The sequence below is a fragment of the Malaclemys terrapin genome, chromosome 1, assembly GCF_027887155.1.
Source record: "Malaclemys terrapin pileata isolate rMalTer1 chromosome 1, rMalTer1.hap1, whole genome shotgun sequence".
Lineage (NCBI taxonomy): Eukaryota > Metazoa > Chordata > Testudines > Emydidae > Malaclemys > Malaclemys terrapin.
This window is the reverse complement of record NC_071505.1, coordinates 264,082,108-264,103,103: the sequence shown is the minus strand read 5'-3', so window position 1 is coordinate 264,103,103 and position 20,996 is coordinate 264,082,108. Positions and strand designations below refer to the sequence as shown.

The following is a 20,996-nucleotide window of genomic DNA, read 5'->3' as shown; positions in this document are numbered from 1 at the left end:
TGTGGGAGGTACTGAGCTTAGTGTTTCACAGTTCTCAAGCTCCCATCAAAAATAATGTCACGCCGGCGGCTGAGGTTGGGATGCAGAGCCTGTTGCGGGGTGTGTAGGGAAGCGGGACTTTTGAACCTTCTGTCTCTTACATGGTGGTTCATAGGGCCTCTGATGGAAAAACTGCTGAGCCATGGGCCTAGATCTGACTGGTGGGCAGTGAAACTTCCTCTTACGGGCAGGTGTGTATATGCCCAGAGAGCAGAGGGTGGCCCTGGAGTCCCTTCAGGGCATGGAGGGACTCATCCATCTTCTGGCTGAAGAGGTGTGATTCATTGATGGCTTGCTCAATGGTATTCTGGATCTCCCTAGTGAACCCTGACTCATGGAGCCATGACTCCCTGCACAGGACGATGGCGGGAGCCAGAGCTCTGGGGAGGGATTAGTAGCATTGACTGCAGATTGGAGAATAGTCCTGGCTATCAGTTTGCCTTTGTCTATCAGAGCTTGAAAAAAAGCTCTGTCCTGCTGCGGAAAGGCTATCAGTAAACTCTGCAAACTTGGCATAGTTCAGTAAATTGTATTTTATCTGTTAGCACTTGGTAATTGGCTATCCTGAATTGAAGTCTGGATGATGAGAAGACCTTTCTTCCCAACAGATCCAGGCATTTGCCCTCTATCACCTGAAGCAGGCCAGGGATGTCGCTGTCCAGCCCTTTCAGAAGTAGCATGGACCACCAGTGAGTTGGGAGCAGGGTGAGAACACAGAAATTCCTCTCCTTTGGCCAGCACGAAATAGAGCTTCTCCGTCCTTTTCCAGGTAGGAGCACAGATGGCAGAGGTGTGCCAGACTGTCCTAATTGGCTCCAGTATGGCTTCATTAATGCAGAAAGCTATTCTGTTGGGTCCAGATGCATGGAGGATGTCTAAAAGTTTGTGCTAGGAGTCCTGGATCTCCTCGAGAAAGGAATCTGAAGCTATCCAACAATGCTGTGAAGAAGTTCCTGGAACTGCCTAAAGTAATCGGGGGGGGGGGGGGAGGGGAGGGTTAAGGAGGGGAGGGGAAGGTGGGGCTGGAGGAGACACAGGAGTCAATGCTTCATCTGGGGAAGACAATGGCAGTCTTGCTGGTTCCAGCAGAACCACTGGATCCAAAGAGTAATGTTCCTCCTCCTCCGGCAGATCCAGGGGCAGATCTGAGCATCCCCTTAGAGGGGAGACAATTGGTGACTCCCTGGTATATCAGATCAACTTTGCAGGAGAGTACAGGTCCCAAGACTCCCAATACAGCCGGTAGGAAGAATTAATAGGTGGTCGTGGGGGCCCCCACAGCATGTAGGGTGACCAGATGTCCCGATTTTATAGGGACAGTTCCAATATTTGGGGCTTTTTTTAATATGGGCTCCTATTACCCCCCACCCCGTCCCGATTTTTCACACCTGCTATCTGGTCACCCTAACAGCATGGAGTACCAGCGCCTCCAAGACAGATGATGCAAGGTTGATCCCAAATTGGTGCAGGTCTCCTGGGTGGTGGTGGACATGTAGGGTAGGGGAAGAGAGGTTCATCAAGTGGTTCAGACTCTCTCAATGGAGAGAAGCCTGATTCTCGTTCCAGTAGGGGTATGATCAGTGCCACTGGAGGGGAGATGTATTCTAAGTATGGGATGGGTGATAAACTCCTTCCAGTGGTCAAGAGGCCCAATGGAGGAGGGGATTCCAGATCCAGCTGTGGCCCCCTTACCGCTGTCCGTGCCGTGCCCTCTTGGCCCCCTCTACCCAGAGCTGCAGCCCCGCTCCCGGCTCTGGGGGCGGGAGGGAGGGAGCGCAGACTGGTAAGGGAGGGGCACGACTCTCAAAAGTTTGGGGACTGCTGTCCTAGATCTATACATTTACTTTTAGCCATATTAAAACACATATTGTTTGCCTGTGCCCTGCTTACAAAGCAATCCAGATTGCTCTGTATCAGTGTCATGTTCACTTCATTATTTACCACTCCCTCATTTTGTGTGTCATCTTACAACTTTATTACTGATGATTTCATGTTCTCTTCCAGGTCATTGATAAAAATGTTAAATAGCATAGAGCCAAGAACTGATCCCTGCAGGACCTCACTAGAAACATACCCACTCAATGAGGATTCTGTTTACAATTATATTTTGAGACCTATCAGTTAGCCAGTTTTTAATCCATTTAATGCGTGTGATATTAATTTTATACCTTTCTAGCTTTTTAATCAAAATGTGTGCTGCATCAAATCAAATACCTTATAGCGTTGATGTAATATACTTAGATTTCTATTACTTTTATCAACTAAACTTGGAATCTCATTAAAAAACAATGATACCAAGTTAGTTTGACACAATCTATTTTCCATAAACTCATGTTAATCAGTAATAATTACATTACCCTCCTTTAATTCTTTATTAACTGAGTCCCACATCAGCTGCTCCATTATCTTGCCCAGAATCAGTCAGACTGACAGGCCTATAATTCCCACATCATCCTGTTTACCCTTTTTTAATATTGGCACAGCATTAGCCTTCTTCCAGTCCTCTGGAACGTCCCCGGTGTTCCAAGTTTTATTGAAAATCAACATCAATTGTCCAGAGAGCACCTAAGCCAACTCTTTTAAAACTCTTGGATGCAAGTTCTCTGGACCTGCTGATGTAAAAGTGTAGACATTTAGTAGCTGCTCTTTGACATCCTCCAGAGTTACTACAGGAATGGAAAAGTATCATCACATGATAGGAAACTTTACTAGTTTGTATTACCGTGTTTCAATATGGTTGTATTAAACACTCTATCAATTGAATTAACACAAAGCAGATTTCTTTATACATTCTATTAACAGCCAACATTTTTGATCCACCCAAATGAATCATGACAGTCAACCCATATGGAGCAAAAATTTACCAAACTGGAATGTGGAAATACTTAACTGTGAGATGTAATAGTAATAAATAATGAATAACTTTCTTACCACAGAGCAAGTCTCTGCTCAATTTCCTTTAGAAAAGTGGTGTGAAATTTGTGCAAAGGTTCAAAGTTGGAGAAGAGGAAATTCTTCAGTGTTTCTGGCATATAGTCATCTTTACTCACTGTGCTCTGAAACCACTGGAAGGAAAGAACAAAGTGATAAAGGGGAAGGCTGGGGGCAGGGCCTGTCATTTATTCTATCTTTGTGCAGTTACCTACAACCCTGGCTGGCCTCTAGACTACAGTATGGCTCAGATTTAGGACAACATTTAAGAAACTACTTAAATCCCATTGAAGTTGATGAGACTTAAGCGCATGCTTTTGAATTGGGCCCTATAAATGTAATAATAACAACAGTAGTGAAAGGGGTTATTTACTTCCTTACAGTTAATCCACCAATTCAAGGTATATACAGAATACATTTACTGCAGTGATACTGTGTCCTGAGGTCACAGTTCTATTTCCTTTCTATATTTGTCATGAAATGTGATGTCCCAAGATAAATATAGAAAAGTACCCTGCACTACTGAATTAATTTAGCAGGTAATTCAGCTACTGTGGATTCATTTACTTCATTGTACTGAAGTAGGAAACTTAATTCCAACCACTTAAACTAGTTATTAAAATGTGGAAGTAGCTACCGCAAGCGGCTCTCATAACCGGGTTTGCTGTGGCTCAGATTTTCAAAATTTGGCCTCTGACTTAGAATATTTGACTGTAGTCTGATTACCTATTGGTCCAAATTCAACAGAAGCCAGATCCAGCTCAGCACCTCTGAAGTTCAGGCCCTAGATCGGGGTGGCCAACCTGTGGCTCCAGAGCCACATGCGGCTCTTCAGAAGTTAATATGCAACTCCTTGTATAGGCACCGACTCTGGGGCTAGAGCTACAGGCACCAACTTTCCAATGTGTCGGGGGGTGCTCACTGCTCAACCCCTGGCTCTGCCACAGGCCCTGCCCCCAGTCCACCCCTTCCTGCCTCCTCCCCTGAGCCTGCTATGCCCTCACTCCTCCTCCTCCCACCCAGAGCCTCCTGCACACCACGAAACAGCTGATGGGGAGGGAAGGGGAGGTGCTGATTGGCAGGGGTGCTGGTGGGTGGGAGGCGCTGGGAGGAGCGGATGGGGGGAGCTGATGGAGGGCTGCTGACATATTACTGTCAAGTATCAGGGGGTAGCCGTGTTAGTCTGTATCTACACAAACAACAAGGAGTCTGGTGGCACCTTAAAGACTAACAGATTTATTTGGGCATAAGCTTTCGTGAGTAAAAACCTCACTTCTTCGGATGCATAGGAAGAAGTGAGGTTTTTACTCACGAAAGCTTATGCCCAAATAAATCTGTTAGTCTTTAAGGTGCCACCAGACTCCTTGTTGTTGACATATTACTGTGGCTCTTTGGTAATGTACATTGGTGAATACTGGCTCCTTCTCAGGCTCAGGTTGGCCACCCCTGCCCTAGATAGATGAAGGTGGTCACTCAAAGTTAGAGAAAGTCCAGTTAAATGGAGGTCCAGAAGTTCAAGATCTATGCTGGTACAAGCAGAGTATAAGTAGGTCAGGATCAAGCCCTACTGTTTAAATTTATAATGGGAACTTAGATCCACTGGGGTCAATTCTGCTTTGCCCCATTATTCCTTTGTTCTGTGCTTGTGGTGTAAAGGGGCTATCAATGCAGCAATGTAAGAGGGGTTGTCTGGATGGCATAAAGCGGCCTACCCTGCTTGATGATCTCACTCCCTCCTCATAGTACCTACTGTGCTCTAGCTATTTTTGATAGACCTTCAGTGGTTCCTAGGGGCCTGTTGAAACTGCCTGTAAATTAGAGCAACCTTGAAAACTGTACCAGTTTAAACTGGCCCAGGTCCCCTGTACAGGGAGACACTTCGTCCTTCCCTCTCATCTACCCACACTCTGTTCCAGTACTGCACACAGTTCAGGTAGGACAGATAATTGGTGGCATTGTACATTTAAGGCACTTTTGTTACAGTCCCCTTAGAGGTCCATAAAGAACATTATTTAAGGGCAAGTCTTGCTTGCTATATTCATGGAAAACTCACACTGAAATTAATAGGCATTTTCTGTGTGCAAAGGAAGAGCAGGTTTTGTCTGAATGATTTATATAGAATTCTTATTCTGAGTATATGTTAGAAGATAACAGGCTGTTTGAAAATATTCTTTAGCTACTTACTGAAAAATCAGAACATTTCAAATACATGTTAAAACTTTTCTTAGACTGAACAGGTCTAACTGGTAGGGGAAGTAGAAGTGGGTGGCAACCTAGATAGCAGTGACCATGAGATGGTTGAGTTCAGGATCCTCACAAAAGGAAGAAAGGAGAGGAGCAAAATACGAGAACCCGGGGAACTACAGACTGGTCAGCCTCACATCAGTCCATGGCAAAATCATGGAGCAGGTCCTCAAGGAATCTATTTTGAAGCACTTGGAGGAGAGGAAGGTGATCAGGAACAGTCAACATGGATTCACCAAGGGCAAGTCATGCCTGACCAACCTGATTGCCTTCTATGATGAGATAACTGGCTCTGTGGATATGGGGAAAGCAGTGGATGTGATATATCTTGACTTTAGCAAAGCTTTTGATACGGTCTCCCACAGTATTCTTGCTAGTAGGTTAAAAAAATATGGATTGGATGAATGGACTATAAGGTGGATAGAAAGCTGGCTAGATTGTTGGGCTCAACAGGTAGTGATCAATGGCTCGATGTCTAGTTGGCAGCTAGTATCAAGCGGAGTGCCCCAGGGTCGGTCCTGGGGCCTGTTTTGTTCAACATCTTTATTAATGATCTGGATGATGGGATGAATTGCACCCTCAGCAAGTTCGCAGATGACACTAAGCTGGGGGGAGAGGTAGATAAACTGGAGGGTAGGGATAGGGTCCAGAGTGACCTAGACAAATTGGAGGATTGGGCCAAAAGAAATCTGATGAGGTTCAACAAGGACAAGTGCAGAGTCCTGCACTTAGGAAGGAAGAATCCCATGCACTGCTACAGGCTGGGGACCGACTGGCTAAGCAGCAGTTCTGCAGAAAAGGACCTGGGGATTAGAGTGGACGAGAAGCTGGATACGAGCCAGCAGTGTGCCCTCGTTGCCAAGAAGGCCAATGGCATATTGGGCTGTATTAGTAGAAGCATTGCCAGCAAATTGAGGGAGGTGATTATTCCCCTCTATTCAGTACTGGCGAGGCCACACTTGGAGTATTGCATCCAGTTTTGGTCTCCCCACTACAAAAGGGATGTGGACAAATTGGAGAGAGTCCAGTGGAGAGCAATGAAAATGATTAGGGGGCTGGAACGCATGACTTATGAGGAGAGGCTGAGGGAACTGTGGTTATTTAGTCTGCAGAAGAGAAGAATGAGGGGGGATTTGATAGCAGCCTTCAACTACCTGAAGGGGGGTTCCAAAGAGGATGGAGCTAGGCCAGGGGTCGACAACCTATGGCACGTGTGCCAAACATGACACGCAAGCAGATTCTGAGTGGCACACTGCTGCCCACTGAGAGAAGGAGGAGGAGAAGGAGGGGCCAGAATGCACCATGTTGTGTGAAGAAAGCGGGGATGGGGAAGCTTGGCTGCCGCAGGATCAAGCTTCTGTCTCCTGCCCCCGCAGGGGAGAGCAGTGGGGAGGGGTCCCAGCCCCCCGCCCCACTCAGCCCCCCCGCCCACCACTCTCCCCTGCGGGGGCAGGAGGCAGAAGCTTGGTCCTGCAGCAGCCAAGCTTCCCGCCTCCCCCCTTTCTTCGCACAACATGGTGCATTCCAGCCCCTCCTCCTCCCAGAGGAGCAGAGCCGAGCGTGCTGGCTGCTCCATAGAGCAGGCAGAGAGAGGTAGGGACAAGCCTGGGGAAAGGGGGTGGAACAGGTCATATCCCTCCCGGCCCCTGCCATGAGCTGCTCAAGGCAGGGGGCTGGGAGCACCCCTACGAGCCGAGCACCCCAGCCTTCTGCCCTGCACCTCCCCACCCCAACACACACCCATCCCTCTGCCCTGCACCTCCACACACCCCAGCCCTCTGCCCTGAACCCCCCCACACACCCAGCCTTGTGCCCTGCACCTCCACACACACCCCAGCCCTTTGCCCTGACCTCGAGTCCCTCACCCACACCCAGCCTTCTGCCCTGACCTCGAGTCCCCCCCCCAACACCCAGCCCTCTGCCCTGAATCCCCCACCTCCCACCCAGCGGGCTGAGCAGGCTGGCGGTGTAAGATCAGTATTTTAATTTTAAATGACGTTCTTAAACATTTTGAAAACCTTGTTTACTTTACATACAACAATAGTTTAGTTATATAATATAAACTTAGAGAGAGACCCCTTCTAAAAAAACGTTAAAATGTATTACCAGCACGCGAAACCTTAAATTAAAGTGAATAAATGAAGACTCGGCACACCACTTCTGAAAGGTTGCCTACCCCTGAGCTAGGCTGTTCTCAGAGGTGGCAGATGACAGAACAAGAAGAAATGGTCTCAAGATGCAGTGGGGGAGGTCTAGGTTGGATGTTAGGAAACACTATTTCACTAGGAGGGTGGTGAAGCACTGGAATGGGTTACCTAGGGAGGTGGTGGAATCTCCATCCTTAGTGATTTTTAAGGCCCGGCTTGAGAGAGCCTTGACTGGGATGATTTAGTTGGTGTTGGTGAACAGAAGGCAATAAAACGAGTCAAAAAAATAAATACAATTTCCTAGGTGAGCTACTCCTGTTTCAGGAGACTCCATTACAGATATTATCTGTGAGCTTCCAATCAAAGCCACAAGGTCTGAGCATATTTTCAATTCCTAGAAAGTTTTCACTGTACTTGTTACAGACTAGCCACACTGTAAATGTCTACCCTCTGCTTTTTGTGTAAATCTGAAATTCTGTCCTCACTGGAACAATACCCCTGTGCATAGCATAGGGGGCAGAAAATAAAACTATTGTAGAATAGCTAAAGAGTAAATGGGGCAAATAAAATACCACAGCTGACTCCAGCAGCATATGTTTCATGAGTAATACTAAAGTAAACATACCGATGTAATGACTTCGAGGTCCTTCAGGTAAGTTCGCTCTGTGGTCGATACTTCTTTAGCAATGAAGTAAGCTTTGTCAGTTGGAAATTTCTGTAAATTGCAAAAAATAAGTTTTGATCAGCTTTAGGGGGCCAAGTCTCCAGTAGAAAAGAAACTCTAGGCAACAATCACTAGGAGAATTACAAACTAGCGAGCCTTGCTTGTGCTTATTATGACTGCTTGCTGGAACTTCCCTGTGGAAAATCCCTTAAGAACATCCTTGCAAACAATAGCTGTCTAGGAGTTTGGAAAAGATTTCTTACTGCTATGGTTATTTGCAGGATCCAGTTATTTCTAGTATTGCTCTCAATTTATTCCACATTTCTGGAGCAGGATGTATTTGAAGCTGAGATGACGACTTTTTTGGACAGTTAACAATTAGGATCAAACATAACAAACACCTTAATGAACAGACAGTGATCTATTCATCACACAATGTGTGTTCACTCTTCAATACACATCTCTTCACGTGATAAACATTTACTGCAGAATACTCTCCAAAATGCCCAAACTAGTTTTTCCAAAAGGGCGGAGTAGGTAGGGGATCAAAAGGGCTGGGAGAGAAAGGGCAAGTTATAGACTTCAAACTTCAGAAAAATCTCTCCTCCGTGTTTCATAAAAGGCAAATCTATCAATATCAATCTTACGCTAGGGAGACATTTAGGTTAGAGCAGCAGTGACCAGCCTTTACAGCTTAAGGGTCCAACATCTTCTTTCAAAATGGTCAAGGAGACAATCAGTACTTTCAGAGAGATTCTCTGCCCTATTCTGCTTCCTCTGTGCTTCTCAAAGGGAAAGGAAGACATCCACAAATCCCTTATTAATATGCTTCCATCCCTCCCGCTGTTGGTGTAGAGGACATGTCAGAGGCAGTGATGGACACTGGCTGGCATACACGAAGCTCTGGCTATCCCTAGCTGGTGTACCACTCCAAGGGAACCATTGCTGGCTGGCATAAGAGGGAGCAATCACTAGGCTGCTCAAACTGGGGCTGGGCACAGAATCAGGAAGATGTTTACTGGTGTTGGTTCTCAATGTCTCCTCCAGTGCCCTGTATAGCTGAGTGTAGAAGTAGTCTTTTCCTAGACAATCCCCTAGGCTTAAGTAGAGCCAGCCAAGCCCCTATCTTGCTCTTCCTGAGACTCTCACAGGTCAGTCAGCAATGGAGCCACCAGAGTTATGCTACCAATGGGGTCTAGTCCATGACTAGGGCTCCTAGGCGCTAGAGTAATATGAATCACAACATACCACCACCTTCCCCTGCAATGCAACAGGCAGCCAGCAGGGGAGCTGCTATGCAGTTGCAGCAAGGAAGAAACAGCAGCTGCTCAGAACTGCTCCTGGCTAATACCAGACGTGCTCCTATAGCCCTAGGAGAAGCGGGGGGTGGAGGACATTGTGGAGGTGATGCCCTCTATCTCCTCACTATAGTAATGGGGCTGACTCAAACACTTCAGTTTAAAAACCATAGGATATGGCTCAGGGAGCACACATTTTCCATTCATAACACTGGTCTACAATTTTTGAGAACTCATCTGCTTCAGAGATAAAATGTGGACAGGGGGTTTGAGGGGAGGTGGATGGGAGTGAAACTTGCTGAATTAAGATAAGTGACTGTAAAACTGTTCTTGAGAATCATGACTTCAGGACATGTTATACAGCAGTGCCGATCTCAGGGAAGTTCTGTCGCAGAACATTAATACAAACAGAGTTAGAGCCAAAGTAAAATAGCTTAGTGAGTGTTGGATGTGTTAGCCTTTTAAACAAAGTTGCCCTTTTTAAGCCTGTTACACTGGTCTACAATTTTTGAGAAGTCGTCTGTTTCAGAGATTAAAATGTGCTATTTATTATGTATTTTGATGTGCTGAATTCATATATGACAATTAAAACAACTGATTGGCTACTGTTTCTAAGATATTTAAGTTTTTACATTTGATGTCTATGTATATTGTGCAGATAGTAGAGTTTTAATCATAAATTGTAAACCTAGGTCTTTTCATGTGTTTATGGTTGCTTTACATGATAATATTTCACCTGTCCTGTTTATGTAACACTTTAAAAATCAGCAAAAGGGTTATATAAATAAAACTGATTATGAAACAAAAGGCAAAAAACTATTATGTACATAGTTTAGTCCTATTCAGTGTCTACTCGGAGCTTCTTGGCTTGTCTCTTGTATTCATTAAATGGAGCATCTCTTGTCACTGTCCAGCAATAGTCTGCAAGCATTGATGGGCTCCATTTGCCCTGATAGCGTTTCTCCATTGTTAAAATGTCCTGGTGAAAATCGCTCGCCGTGCTCGTCGCTCACTGCTCCGCAGTTCGGTGGAAAAAAATCTAGATGAGAGTGCAAAAAATGTATCTTTAGTGACATGTTGCAACCAAGGCTTTTGTATGCCTTGAGGAGGTTTTCCACCAACAACCTGTAGTTGTCTGCCTTGTTGTTTCCGAGAACATTTATTGCCACTAACTGGAAGGCTTTCCATGCCGTCTTTTCCTTGCCACGCAGTGCATGGTCAAATGCATCATCTCGAAGAAGTTCACGAATCTGAGGACCAACAAAGACACCTTCCTTTATCTTAGCTTCACTTAAGCTTGGAAATTTTCCAATGAGGTACTTGAAAGCTGCTTGTGTTTTGTCAATGGCCTGGACAAAGTTCTTCATCAGACCCAGCTTGATGTGTAAGGGTGGTAACAAAATCGTCCTTGATTCAACAAGTGGTGGATGCTGAAGACTTTTCTTCCCAGGCTCCAATGACTGTCGGAGCGGCCAATCTTTCTTGATGTAGTGGGAATCTCTTGCACGACTATCCCATTCGCAGAGAAAACAGCAGTACTTTGTGTATCCAGTCTGCAGACCAAGCAAGAGAGCAACAACCTTCAAATCGCCACAAAGCTGCCACTGATGTTGGTCATCGTTTATGCACCTCAAAAGTTGTTTGATGTTGTCATAGGTTTCCTTCATATGGACTGCATGACCAACTGGAATTGATGGCAAAACATTGCCATTATGCAGTAAAACAGCTTTAAGACTCGTCTTCAATGAATCAATGAACAGTCTCCACTCATCTGGATCGTGAATGATGTTGAGGGCTGCCATCACACCATCGATGTTGTTGCAGGCTACAAGATCATCTTCCATGAAGAAGAATGGGACACGATCCTTTTGACGGTCACGGAACATGGAAACCCTAACATCACCTGCCAGGAGATTCCACTGCTGTAGTCTGGAGCCCAACAGCTCTGCCTTACTCTTGGGTAGTTCCAAATCCCTGACAAGCTCATTCAGTTCACCTTGTGTTATGAGGTGTGGTTCAGAGGAGGAGGATGGGAGAAAATGTGGGTCCTGTGACATTGATGGTTCAGGACCAGAAGTTTCATCCTCTTCCTCTTCCTCGTCTGACTCGAGTGAGAATGATTCTGGTGCATCAGGAACCGGCAGTCCTTCTCCGTGGGGTACTGGGCGTATAGCTGATGGAATGTTTGGGTAATGCACAGTCCACTTTTTCTTCTTTGACACACCTTTCCCAACTGGAGGCACCATGCAGAAGTAACAATTGCTGGTATGATCTGTTGGCTCTCTCCAAATCATTGGCACTGCAAAAGGCATAGATTTCCTTTTCCTGTTCAACCACTGGCGAAGATTTGTTGCATAAGGGTTGCAGCATATGTGTGGGGCCCACCTCTTGTCCTGATCTCCAATTTTGCAGCCAAAATAAAGGTGATAGGCTTTCTTAACCATAGCGGTTATACTGCGCTTTTGTGATGCAAAAGTCACTTCACTACAAACAGAGCAGAAGTTATCTGCACTGTTCACACAAGTACGAGGCATCTCTGCTCACTTTGGCTAAACAGAAATGTGTCCCTTTGCAAAATCAAACACGGACAAATAAGAGAGCACGACACTGTATGATTTCTAGAGCTGATATAGGGCAATTTGTTCAGCAGAGTGATGTAAGCTTCGTTATGATTACATCATCCATGACTTCTAGGAATAACATGATGCAATTCATATCATGGATGACGCAATACCAGCTTCAGATTGCATCATTCATTGTTTTGCCTAAAAAGCAAGTACTGTCCAAACCCAGTCATAGATTTATTCATAGATCCAGTCAAAGATGTATTTTAGTCATTTCTGGTTTAAATTGAGATCCCTTCCCTTTATAACTCACTTATCCCCCGCCATTCCCAAGTCAAGGGTCGTATATACTGACCCAATAGCATATCTTGAAAACTAGAGCCAATCAACAATTTTAAGCATCATTTTCGTTCTCAGTGACACAGAATTAGTAAAGGTTGACTACATTTATTTCAGAAGCATTTTGGCTGTAGAGCAGTGTAATCAAATACAATTTTTTTTTCTTAACACAGTCACCCTGGAGGGCTCAAGTTGGACACCCCCGCTTGTACTCTTAACATCACTTTGCTCTCTGAAGTTGAGCACTTTGTCAAAACAGACCATTAATACATTTCTTTAAAATGTGCTAGAGCTGACTTGTAGGGTCAGAGCAAAAGGCCACTGAAATCAGTCACTGACTTAGATGGAACGTCGGATTAGGCCCTTAGAGCAGCAAATTCTTCTGTGGCTCACTTCTGTCCCATTGAAAGCAATGGGAGTTTTACCACTGGCTTCAAGAGGAGCACAATGAGGCTCTGGGATAGCTTGCAAGCTGTGGTTTGGTGCATCACATCACAAGACAAACAGCCCCTCTCTCAGACTAGTTGTTAGCTTTTTTGCAACCCAGCATAAAAAGATCTTTCCTTCTCTTGTAACAAATGAAGAGGGGATGGGAAAGTGTCAGGGATCTAGAGATGTCAGCCACATACCACATTTCCAGCAATCAAAACATCCAGGCGCAATACCTTTCTCCTGACCTCTTCCTCATCATCAGTCCTGATATACGATGGGTCATTCATCAATGGGCTGATCAGTGGAGAAGACTGTTTGGCATCAGGGCTCAAGTTTGGAGATAATGACATATTTGCCACCACTTGTGCTCCTTGAGAATTGATTGAGAGCTCTGAAAGGTGAGGGCTGCCAGTCAGAGAACCTGCTAAAGAAATGATACAATAAAAATGCAGTTAATATGGGACGTCTCCAGGCAGCTAAAGATGACAGAATCTTAAACCACAGTGTGGAAATTATGCTAAAAAGGCACAAGATCCCAGATCCTTAGCTTGTGTAAATGGACGTAGTGTCACTGAAGTCAATGGAGCTGCAACCATTTATATCAGCTGAAGATCTGGCCCCGTGCTCATTTAGTTGCTAAAACTGGAAGAATTACAGCCATTATAAAACTAGAGAGCCAGGTACAAATAATTCAGTTGCATATGTTAATATTAAATATCAATTCATGATGAGCTCTTCACCATAGCATCCTACTCTATGGAAGAGAATGCGTAGAACAGATTAATGTTCTCAGTTTTACAGTTAGTTTAAAACACAAAGAACATCATAATAAATAAGCCAACCTATGGCTCCTGTTTTTCCTCCTACAACATAACTCCAAAATGCAAATGACCTAAAGTACTTCACTGGAAGCTGTGGGAAAGATATTAGAACAAGTATATCTAGAGGGAGTCTAGGAAAAACTAGGACTTTCTATGGCAGTATTGTACTATGCAAAGTCAATCACATCTAAAATGGAGGGAGAAAACTACTAGCTTCCCATTTCTACACACAGCAGAAGAACATGTATTATTATACCTTGTAGGGGTCATTCCAAGCTCCTTTGATTGTTTGGGATGGAAATGCTAGCATTACATTCGCACAAAAAGGTATTCTTTTTAACACACAAAGCATGACAATTTTAGTTGATCACAGCCATAAAGCCCCATTATATTTTGTATAGTAAAAAAATTATGACAGTAAATTATACTTCTGTAGGTTGAGATATACTAGTGTTGAAATTAGTGGTTTGTCTCTTGGAAGGCAGCCAGATTACTGACTGTGCAAATGAAACAGCTTGCCAAAAAAACCCCAGCATCTTCCCAATTAAGCTGAAGATGTGCCATGAAAAGTCAAATCTGTTAAAAGCTATGCTACCATGAAATGTTTACAGCCCATATTGTTTAGTTTGGGCTTCATACCTTAAAAACTTCAATGGAGAAACTAACAAGCTATCGATTCCCATAGCTATGTTGACCAAAATGAAAGTAAATGCAAATGTTTGCATATCCATATATTTAAGGTGGCTTTTCACCATGAACACTTTTCTGGAGTATATTATTTAACTATTAGTTCCCCTGTTACAACACCACAACTCGGACACTTCAATAAATAATGGCATCAATACATATAATTAGGCCAGTAGGATGAGTGCAAAACATTTCGTGAAAGGGCTCAGGTTTATTGCTACACCGTACTTTTTTTTTTGCATCCCAGAAGTGTACATATTCATCTTAGTGTACAATGTTATTTGTTTAGATATCTATGGCAATTATGTACCCTATTATACAACAAAGACAAAGGAATATTTGCCTGAAATAAAAAGTTTTTATATTACTGTAACTAGCAAGAAAGAATTTACCCACAGTTCCACACTAAATCATTGCTCAGTGAAATCTGAGAGAAACGCCATAGATTGTTACACAACTGTCAATTTTATTGACACTAGTACACACCTGTATACAATTTTTTCAAAGGAAATGGAATTCATCATATAGTGAAACAGATTAGTAGTGAGGTTGTAGGTTTAAAGTACTAAACTATACTTTGTAAAAGACATAGGAAAAGTGATATCGCTTCTGACGTAAGAAAACAGAGAAATTCTGGCACTATGCCGGTCACACGACAGTGAATAGATCATGTGCACCTCTGTGAGAAAGCCTCAGGTGTTACATGGTAGAAATTGAACACCACCTCCTATGAGACATAACTGAGGCCCTAACATTAATGTAGGGGAAAATCTATGTCAAACTCAATTTGACTGATGTGGTTCAAACTGTAAAATACCAGATGAAGGAATTAACTTAAAATGCTTCCCAGCTTAAGATGTGGGCGCTCATAGCTTGTAAGAGGTATCATTGTTAGTTTCCTCATGGAGCACAACATTTAGCATCTGCTCCATCAGTGAAAGACTTGCAGAAAAGATACTATTTATTTTAGACATTTGGTATTTTGCAGAAAAGTAAAATACTACATTCTCATTCAGGGGCTAATAGGAACATTAATGATGACCAAACAAATCCAAACACTACCACCGACAGACAGGAGTGTATTTATGCTAATGTTTTCCCATTTTACATGTTGAATGATAACTACAAGTTAAAACTAGCCCCAAGGGAGTGGTTATTACATGGAAGTGGCCCAAAACATTTAGTGATGCATTAACAGGTCTTGATTACTACAAATATAGTCTAAACACAAGAATACATTGGATTTTGCTTTTGTCAAAATAAATAATTGACTTGCTGTACTGTGATAAAGCAAACAGGCCAGGAAGAAATGAAAAGGAAGGTCCTCCCTGCTCAGGTTGTTGGGTGCTCTGGGCAGCATACTTCTCAATATTTGCAAGATGAGCTTTTAGAAATTTGTATTTTGTAAATGAGGGACCATGTTAAATGCAATTATGCATGTGGGTCCTCTCTATCTTTTTATGGTGATTAAGTGTAAGTACCCTACATTAGTCATGGGGTCTTCTCTCAGCATCTCCTCTGCACTCTTATCATACAAGGGTAAATACAGATATGCTTTATTCATTGACTACAAAACAAGTCAACAGGAGCAGAAGTGAAAGGACCAACATTATTTAAATAATACAAAAATTGCTCATATCACATCCATTGAAGTTCTTTGATTAATGAAAATTTAGTTCTCTCTCAGCCACTTCATATCAATTATCAGAGATCAAGTGATGCTGGTTGGATCGCTAAAGCCAAAAGGTTACTATTAATTTTGCCAGTTGTTTGCTCATAATTTGGTGCATTTTTATTTACTTAGACTGGGCTTGGGCTCATTCATCACAGAACTATAGGGTCAGTCATCTAAGAGGGGGTGCATTAGGTTAATCAAGAACATTCCTGTGTTATCTAGGGCACAGTTAACATTACTAGCAGTCAATAAGGCCCCAGTTCAGGAGAGCATCCCTGTTCTGGATAGCACTTAAGCATGTGTTTAACTGCTGCTCTGGAAAGTGAAGAATTCAGCAAGTGCTTAAATTCTTTCCTGAATTAGGACCTAAGCAAGGTAGTGGCTGTTCAATGTAGGATTAACCACTCCAGCAACTAATGATAATGCTCGTTTCCTTTCAGAATTTTCATTGTATGTCAGAATATCCAGTCAAAGCCAAATACATCTGGGTTGCTTTCTTAGTTGCATTGAGCAAGCTTAGTCCGATTCATCTGACAAATGCTGGGGTGAGAGAAAGGATTTCAGAATGAAAATAAATATCAACTGAAAGAGAATGTGAATAACCAATGAGAGGATAAGAACATAAGAATGGCCATACTGTGTCAGACCAAAGGTCCATCCAGCCCAGTATCCTGTCTCCCGACAGTGGCCAATGCCAGGTGCCCCAGAGGGAGTGAACCGAACAGGTAATCCTGCCATCCATCTCCACCCTCTGACAAACAGAGGCTAGGGACACCATTCCTTACCCATTCTGGCTAGTAGCCATTAATGGACTTAACCTCCATGAATTTATCTAGTTCTCTTTTAAACCCTGTTATAGTCCTAGCCTTCACAACCTCCTCAGGCAAGGAGTTCCATAGGTTGACTGTGAGCTGTGTGAAGAAGAAGTTCCTTTTATTTGTTTTAAACCTGCTGCCCATTAATTTCATTTGGTGGCCCCTAGTTCTTATATTATGGGAACAAGTAAATAACTTTTCCTTATTCACTTTCTCCACACCACTCATGATTTTATATACCTCTATCATATCCCCCTTAGTCTCCTTTTTTCCAAGCAGAAAAGTCCTAGCCTCTTTAATCTCTCCTAATATGGGACCCATTACAAAAGATACTAGGTCTTTAAAGTCTCATGAAACATAAGGACAAGGTGGCATAATGAATTAATATATTTAACATACCTCAAACAACCGAGGTTAAAATACATCTTCCACGCACAAAGCAAAATGGAGCCATTGGTCACAATCAAGAACTTTGTGGATATGTTGCATGACCACTTCAGAACATACACAACTATCTGTTATTCTCCTCTTAGGAGAGGCCTATTGCTGGTATAGCAGGGGTATGGTATGACAGGTCAGAGCTGGAGTACATTACTGCTGGAGGAGTGGGAAAGGTTGCATACAGCACTTCGGTACAGTCAGGGCTCTTAGTGTCCTTTTCATGAGACCAGGTATAGTTAATTTAAAAAAAAAATAACCTACAAATATTCCTAAGCAGGGACATATGATAAGTATTTAGAAACACTCTCCCTCATGTGAACTCTTATTAAGGATGAAAGTCTCAGTCCTACTACTAGGGATTATAACTGTGCCTGGTCCCTGTGTGGGCACAATGGCTGGGTGGAGGGGTAGAAGACTTCTGTGCCAGTCTCCCCTTCCACATCTGCACAACAGCCACCTGCAAATCTGATCCTAGAGATTTAAATCTGTAGCAAGATATTTCACCCTAACATTGAAAGAACAGTGCAAAGTCGTCAACCAATGTTAGACAGTTGTGAGAGAGGCGGATGGGATTTAATACATCTTGAAGCCATTCTTCCCCCACTTCCCCTATCTCCTAAAATTGGCAAACAACAAGCTAATGCCAAATAGAGTTCTGCATCTATTTCAGCAACAAATGCAAATGCAACTCCCAGCCACTACATGTTTTCTGTTTGCATAGCAGAGAAAAGCAGCACTGGACTGGAATCTGGTTTGTGCTCCTCCTCTGTATAATACAGAAGATGTAAAATTATATGATATAAAGATGTAAAATACGGAAAAGACCAGTGGAAATGTTTTCTACTGAAAGGGATTTAAATTCAAAGCATTACTAGATAAACTTTGGAAAAGCTGCAACACAGACTCACCCACCCCCTCAAAAATAGTGATCAAAGTTACTTTATTTTTAAGGTTTATACTTTTTAATTACATAAAATGCATTCCAGTCAGAAAAATGACTGTCAACACATGTAACAATGTGGGATTCCATATTTACTCTCTCCTATGGCCTAATCTAAAACCCATTGAAGTTTAGTGGGAGTTTTTCCAGGGAGGTGGCGTGGGAGTGTTTCCTAAATTCCAGGTGTGGATACAATCTGAAAACCAAGCTGTGTTCTCTCTGTCTCTTACATCATTGCCAGTAATGAAGATTCTCTAATCAGAATTTATCTGACAATTTTGTCACTGCTATAAAGGCAGAATGAAATCCAGCTCACTCTTCCATAGCTGTATTGGCTCTGTACTGCTAACCGTAGTAAAACTCTTTGGTCAGTAAAATAACAGATAATACTTAGCACATGGGGAACAGATAGATTAAATAACATCTGTTTTGCATATTCACTTTTCTGACAACAACAGTGCTTTCAATTGGAATGGCATTAAATATGGCTAAAACTAAGTGTTCTAACTGTAGCAGCTACACAAGTTATGTTACTGCTGCTGAATTATCAAGACTTTGGATGAAGGGCCCATTTTGCTCTCATTAAGCCAAATAGCAAAACTCCCATTGACTTCAATGAAAGCAGGCTCAACAGCAATATGATTGCCAGTTTATTGGGCTTACCTTTCTCTTCTGATTAATAGTGCTTTTAAATAAAGTTTTTCACTTGGACACAGTTCCTTAGAATAAAGGTCTTGAGAACGCAGCTATGCATTAATCAGAGGCTCATCTGCAAACAACCCTGAACCTAATAGCAATGAATTTGGAGAAGGAAAAAACAAAAGATCTTAGAAAGCAAGGTGATGTCACACATAGCCAAGAGCCTGCCTTGCTTTGAAAAATGAAGGAAATGGGAAGAAAAATTTGCTTCAATTTAACAGCTGCAAAATGTATGCCCACAAATAGTGTATCAAACCGAAAAAACAAGTTATCTCATATCAGGACAAAGCTCCAGCCAACAGCTCGACAGAACAGTTAAACCAGTGACAGTTTTACAGCAAGATACCAGTTAGAATGAGCAAAAGCCTTTGGTAGAGGTAACAAAAACAAAAAATAAACAAACAAAAAAAATTAATACCATGCATACACATTTAAATGAGTTTGCCTTGACATGCTCATATAGTCATCGAGCTTGGTACTAGTTTAGCAGCCAGCAACCCCTCCAGTTGGTACAAGTCCATGCTTTATTGGTATACTGTAGTATTAGACAGTGGTGAGTGTGAAATCAGACAGTAACTGCTGCTGTTGGCCTACATCAGGGAATTCTCAAATCTTACAAACAAAGAATAAACATTACAAACTGGGGGAAATACAAAGTCATGAGACATTCCTCTTTCCTAACTTTTATCTTTCCATTTTTGCATAAAAGACAGAAATAGAACAATTTGTATAAAATTCCCTTCTTACACTTACATATAAAAAGATTAGTTTTAAAAATATGCATATGAAACAATACTAATAAATAGCTACCTACACATTCTAGTGCATCCACCCCATATAAGCTCATGCCACAGATACTGTCCATTTCAACAAGACATCTCCTCAAGACTGCAGTGATCCTGCTTAAAAGCAATTGCATATTGATTTGATCATTCTAAGTGCAGCCTTCATTAGAAAATGAAGGGCACACCAGTTCTGTGTGCTCTACAGGGCCCAAGTACTCACAGTGAAGGTCACTCCCCCCTACCCCCTTTTCTATTCTCTAATGTGGTGTGGTTTCTATTCTTGAAACCTCACAACCCAGGGATCTTGCATTGTCCAATTGTGAAATGAAGTGTGTTCTTCGAGAACAGGATCACTGTAATAGAGGAAATAGGTATTCCCAGTACAAATAGGTATTTCTGCAGTAAAAGGACATTGAGACAGTGCCCCAAACAATGCAAGGAACAGAAGATACATCATGCTTTGAGAATAAAGACAGAACATTGAAAAGGCTTTTCCCCCCAGAGAGGTACATGCTGACAAAACAGTGCATAGAATGAAACAAAAAATGTTTCTCTTTAAACGTTATTAAACAAATGACAAAAATGAGAATGAAGTCCCCAGCAATTTTTGATTAAAAAAATGTTAATTTTGTCTATTAAAGACTTTATTTGAAAAGATACATATAGAAATCAGGAAAGGGTTGGATGAATGAAATACTGTCAAGCTTGTGAATTTTTGTTAGTGGTTCAAGTCAATTTCTCAGCAGGAAAGGTAAAAAATAAGGAATTCAGCTAATCAAAGATTTTAAGTGCTTACTGGAAAAGCAACAGGCTTTGAGCGCTAACATTCACTGAATAAGACAGACCTATCTTTGAGCTCTTCATAAATCATCACAGGCAAAATGACAATTGCTTTCTTTTTACAAACCAGATTTGAAGCATTTGAAAGGAAACTGCTAACCTGGTTTAACAAACCAGAAAGCTTTAGTCTTGTGAAAATATTCATGTGCCATCATCTCTTCATGTTCTATCAATGACAGCTTGAATATTACTAGTTCTAGAGCTAGCTTTTGCCAGTGTGAGCTTTGATATTTTTACTGTTCTTGGGGAATCAAGTATGGTTTTTTTTTAACCCTATTCTCCTCTAGAGCAAAACCACCATTTTTGAAGTATTTATTATCATGTCATATTTTTATGCACCTATGTTTTCCTTCTTTTAGTGTAATAACAATCACCTTATTTACATTTGTACTTGTTGAAAACACACCCATGAACACCCAGCTCAGCTAGGCCCAAAGGGCTTCTCAAACTTCATAAAATTTGAAAGAAAGTGCTGACTGCTTTTAATAAAAAAAAATAATAAAAAAACACGCCCCCCCCACGCACATACTTAATCCCACATGGTTTACAGAGGAAAACACAGGAATAGCATAGGGAATAAAAACACACTCCTAAGAATTACTTTGTAACTAATCTAAGTGAAACTGCATGTATAT

The 20,996-nt window shown here is 42.3% G+C and overlaps 1 protein-coding gene across 5 annotated transcripts in view; it reads right to left on the bottom strand.

The window, feature by feature from the left end:
* Positions 1 to 20,996, bottom strand: part of FARP1 (FERM, ARH/RhoGEF and pleckstrin domain protein 1) — a 346,392-nt gene that overhangs the window by 61,347 nt on the left and 264,049 nt on the right. For 3 of the 5 annotated variants that reach the window (XM_054012427.1, XM_054012453.1, XM_054012436.1), the window contains exons 14-16: positions 12,892 to 13,082; positions 7,987 to 8,076; positions 2,971 to 3,104 (exon numbers count right to left, since the gene is read on the bottom strand). In XM_054012427.1, coding sequence (XP_053868402.1) covers positions 2,971 to 3,104; positions 7,987 to 8,076; positions 12,892 to 13,082 — 415 coding nt within the window. The remainder of the gene's footprint in view (positions 1 to 2,970; positions 3,105 to 7,986; positions 8,077 to 12,891; positions 13,083 to 20,996) is intronic. The other 2 variants (XM_054012444.1, XM_054012462.1) reach the window with 1 other exon arrangement.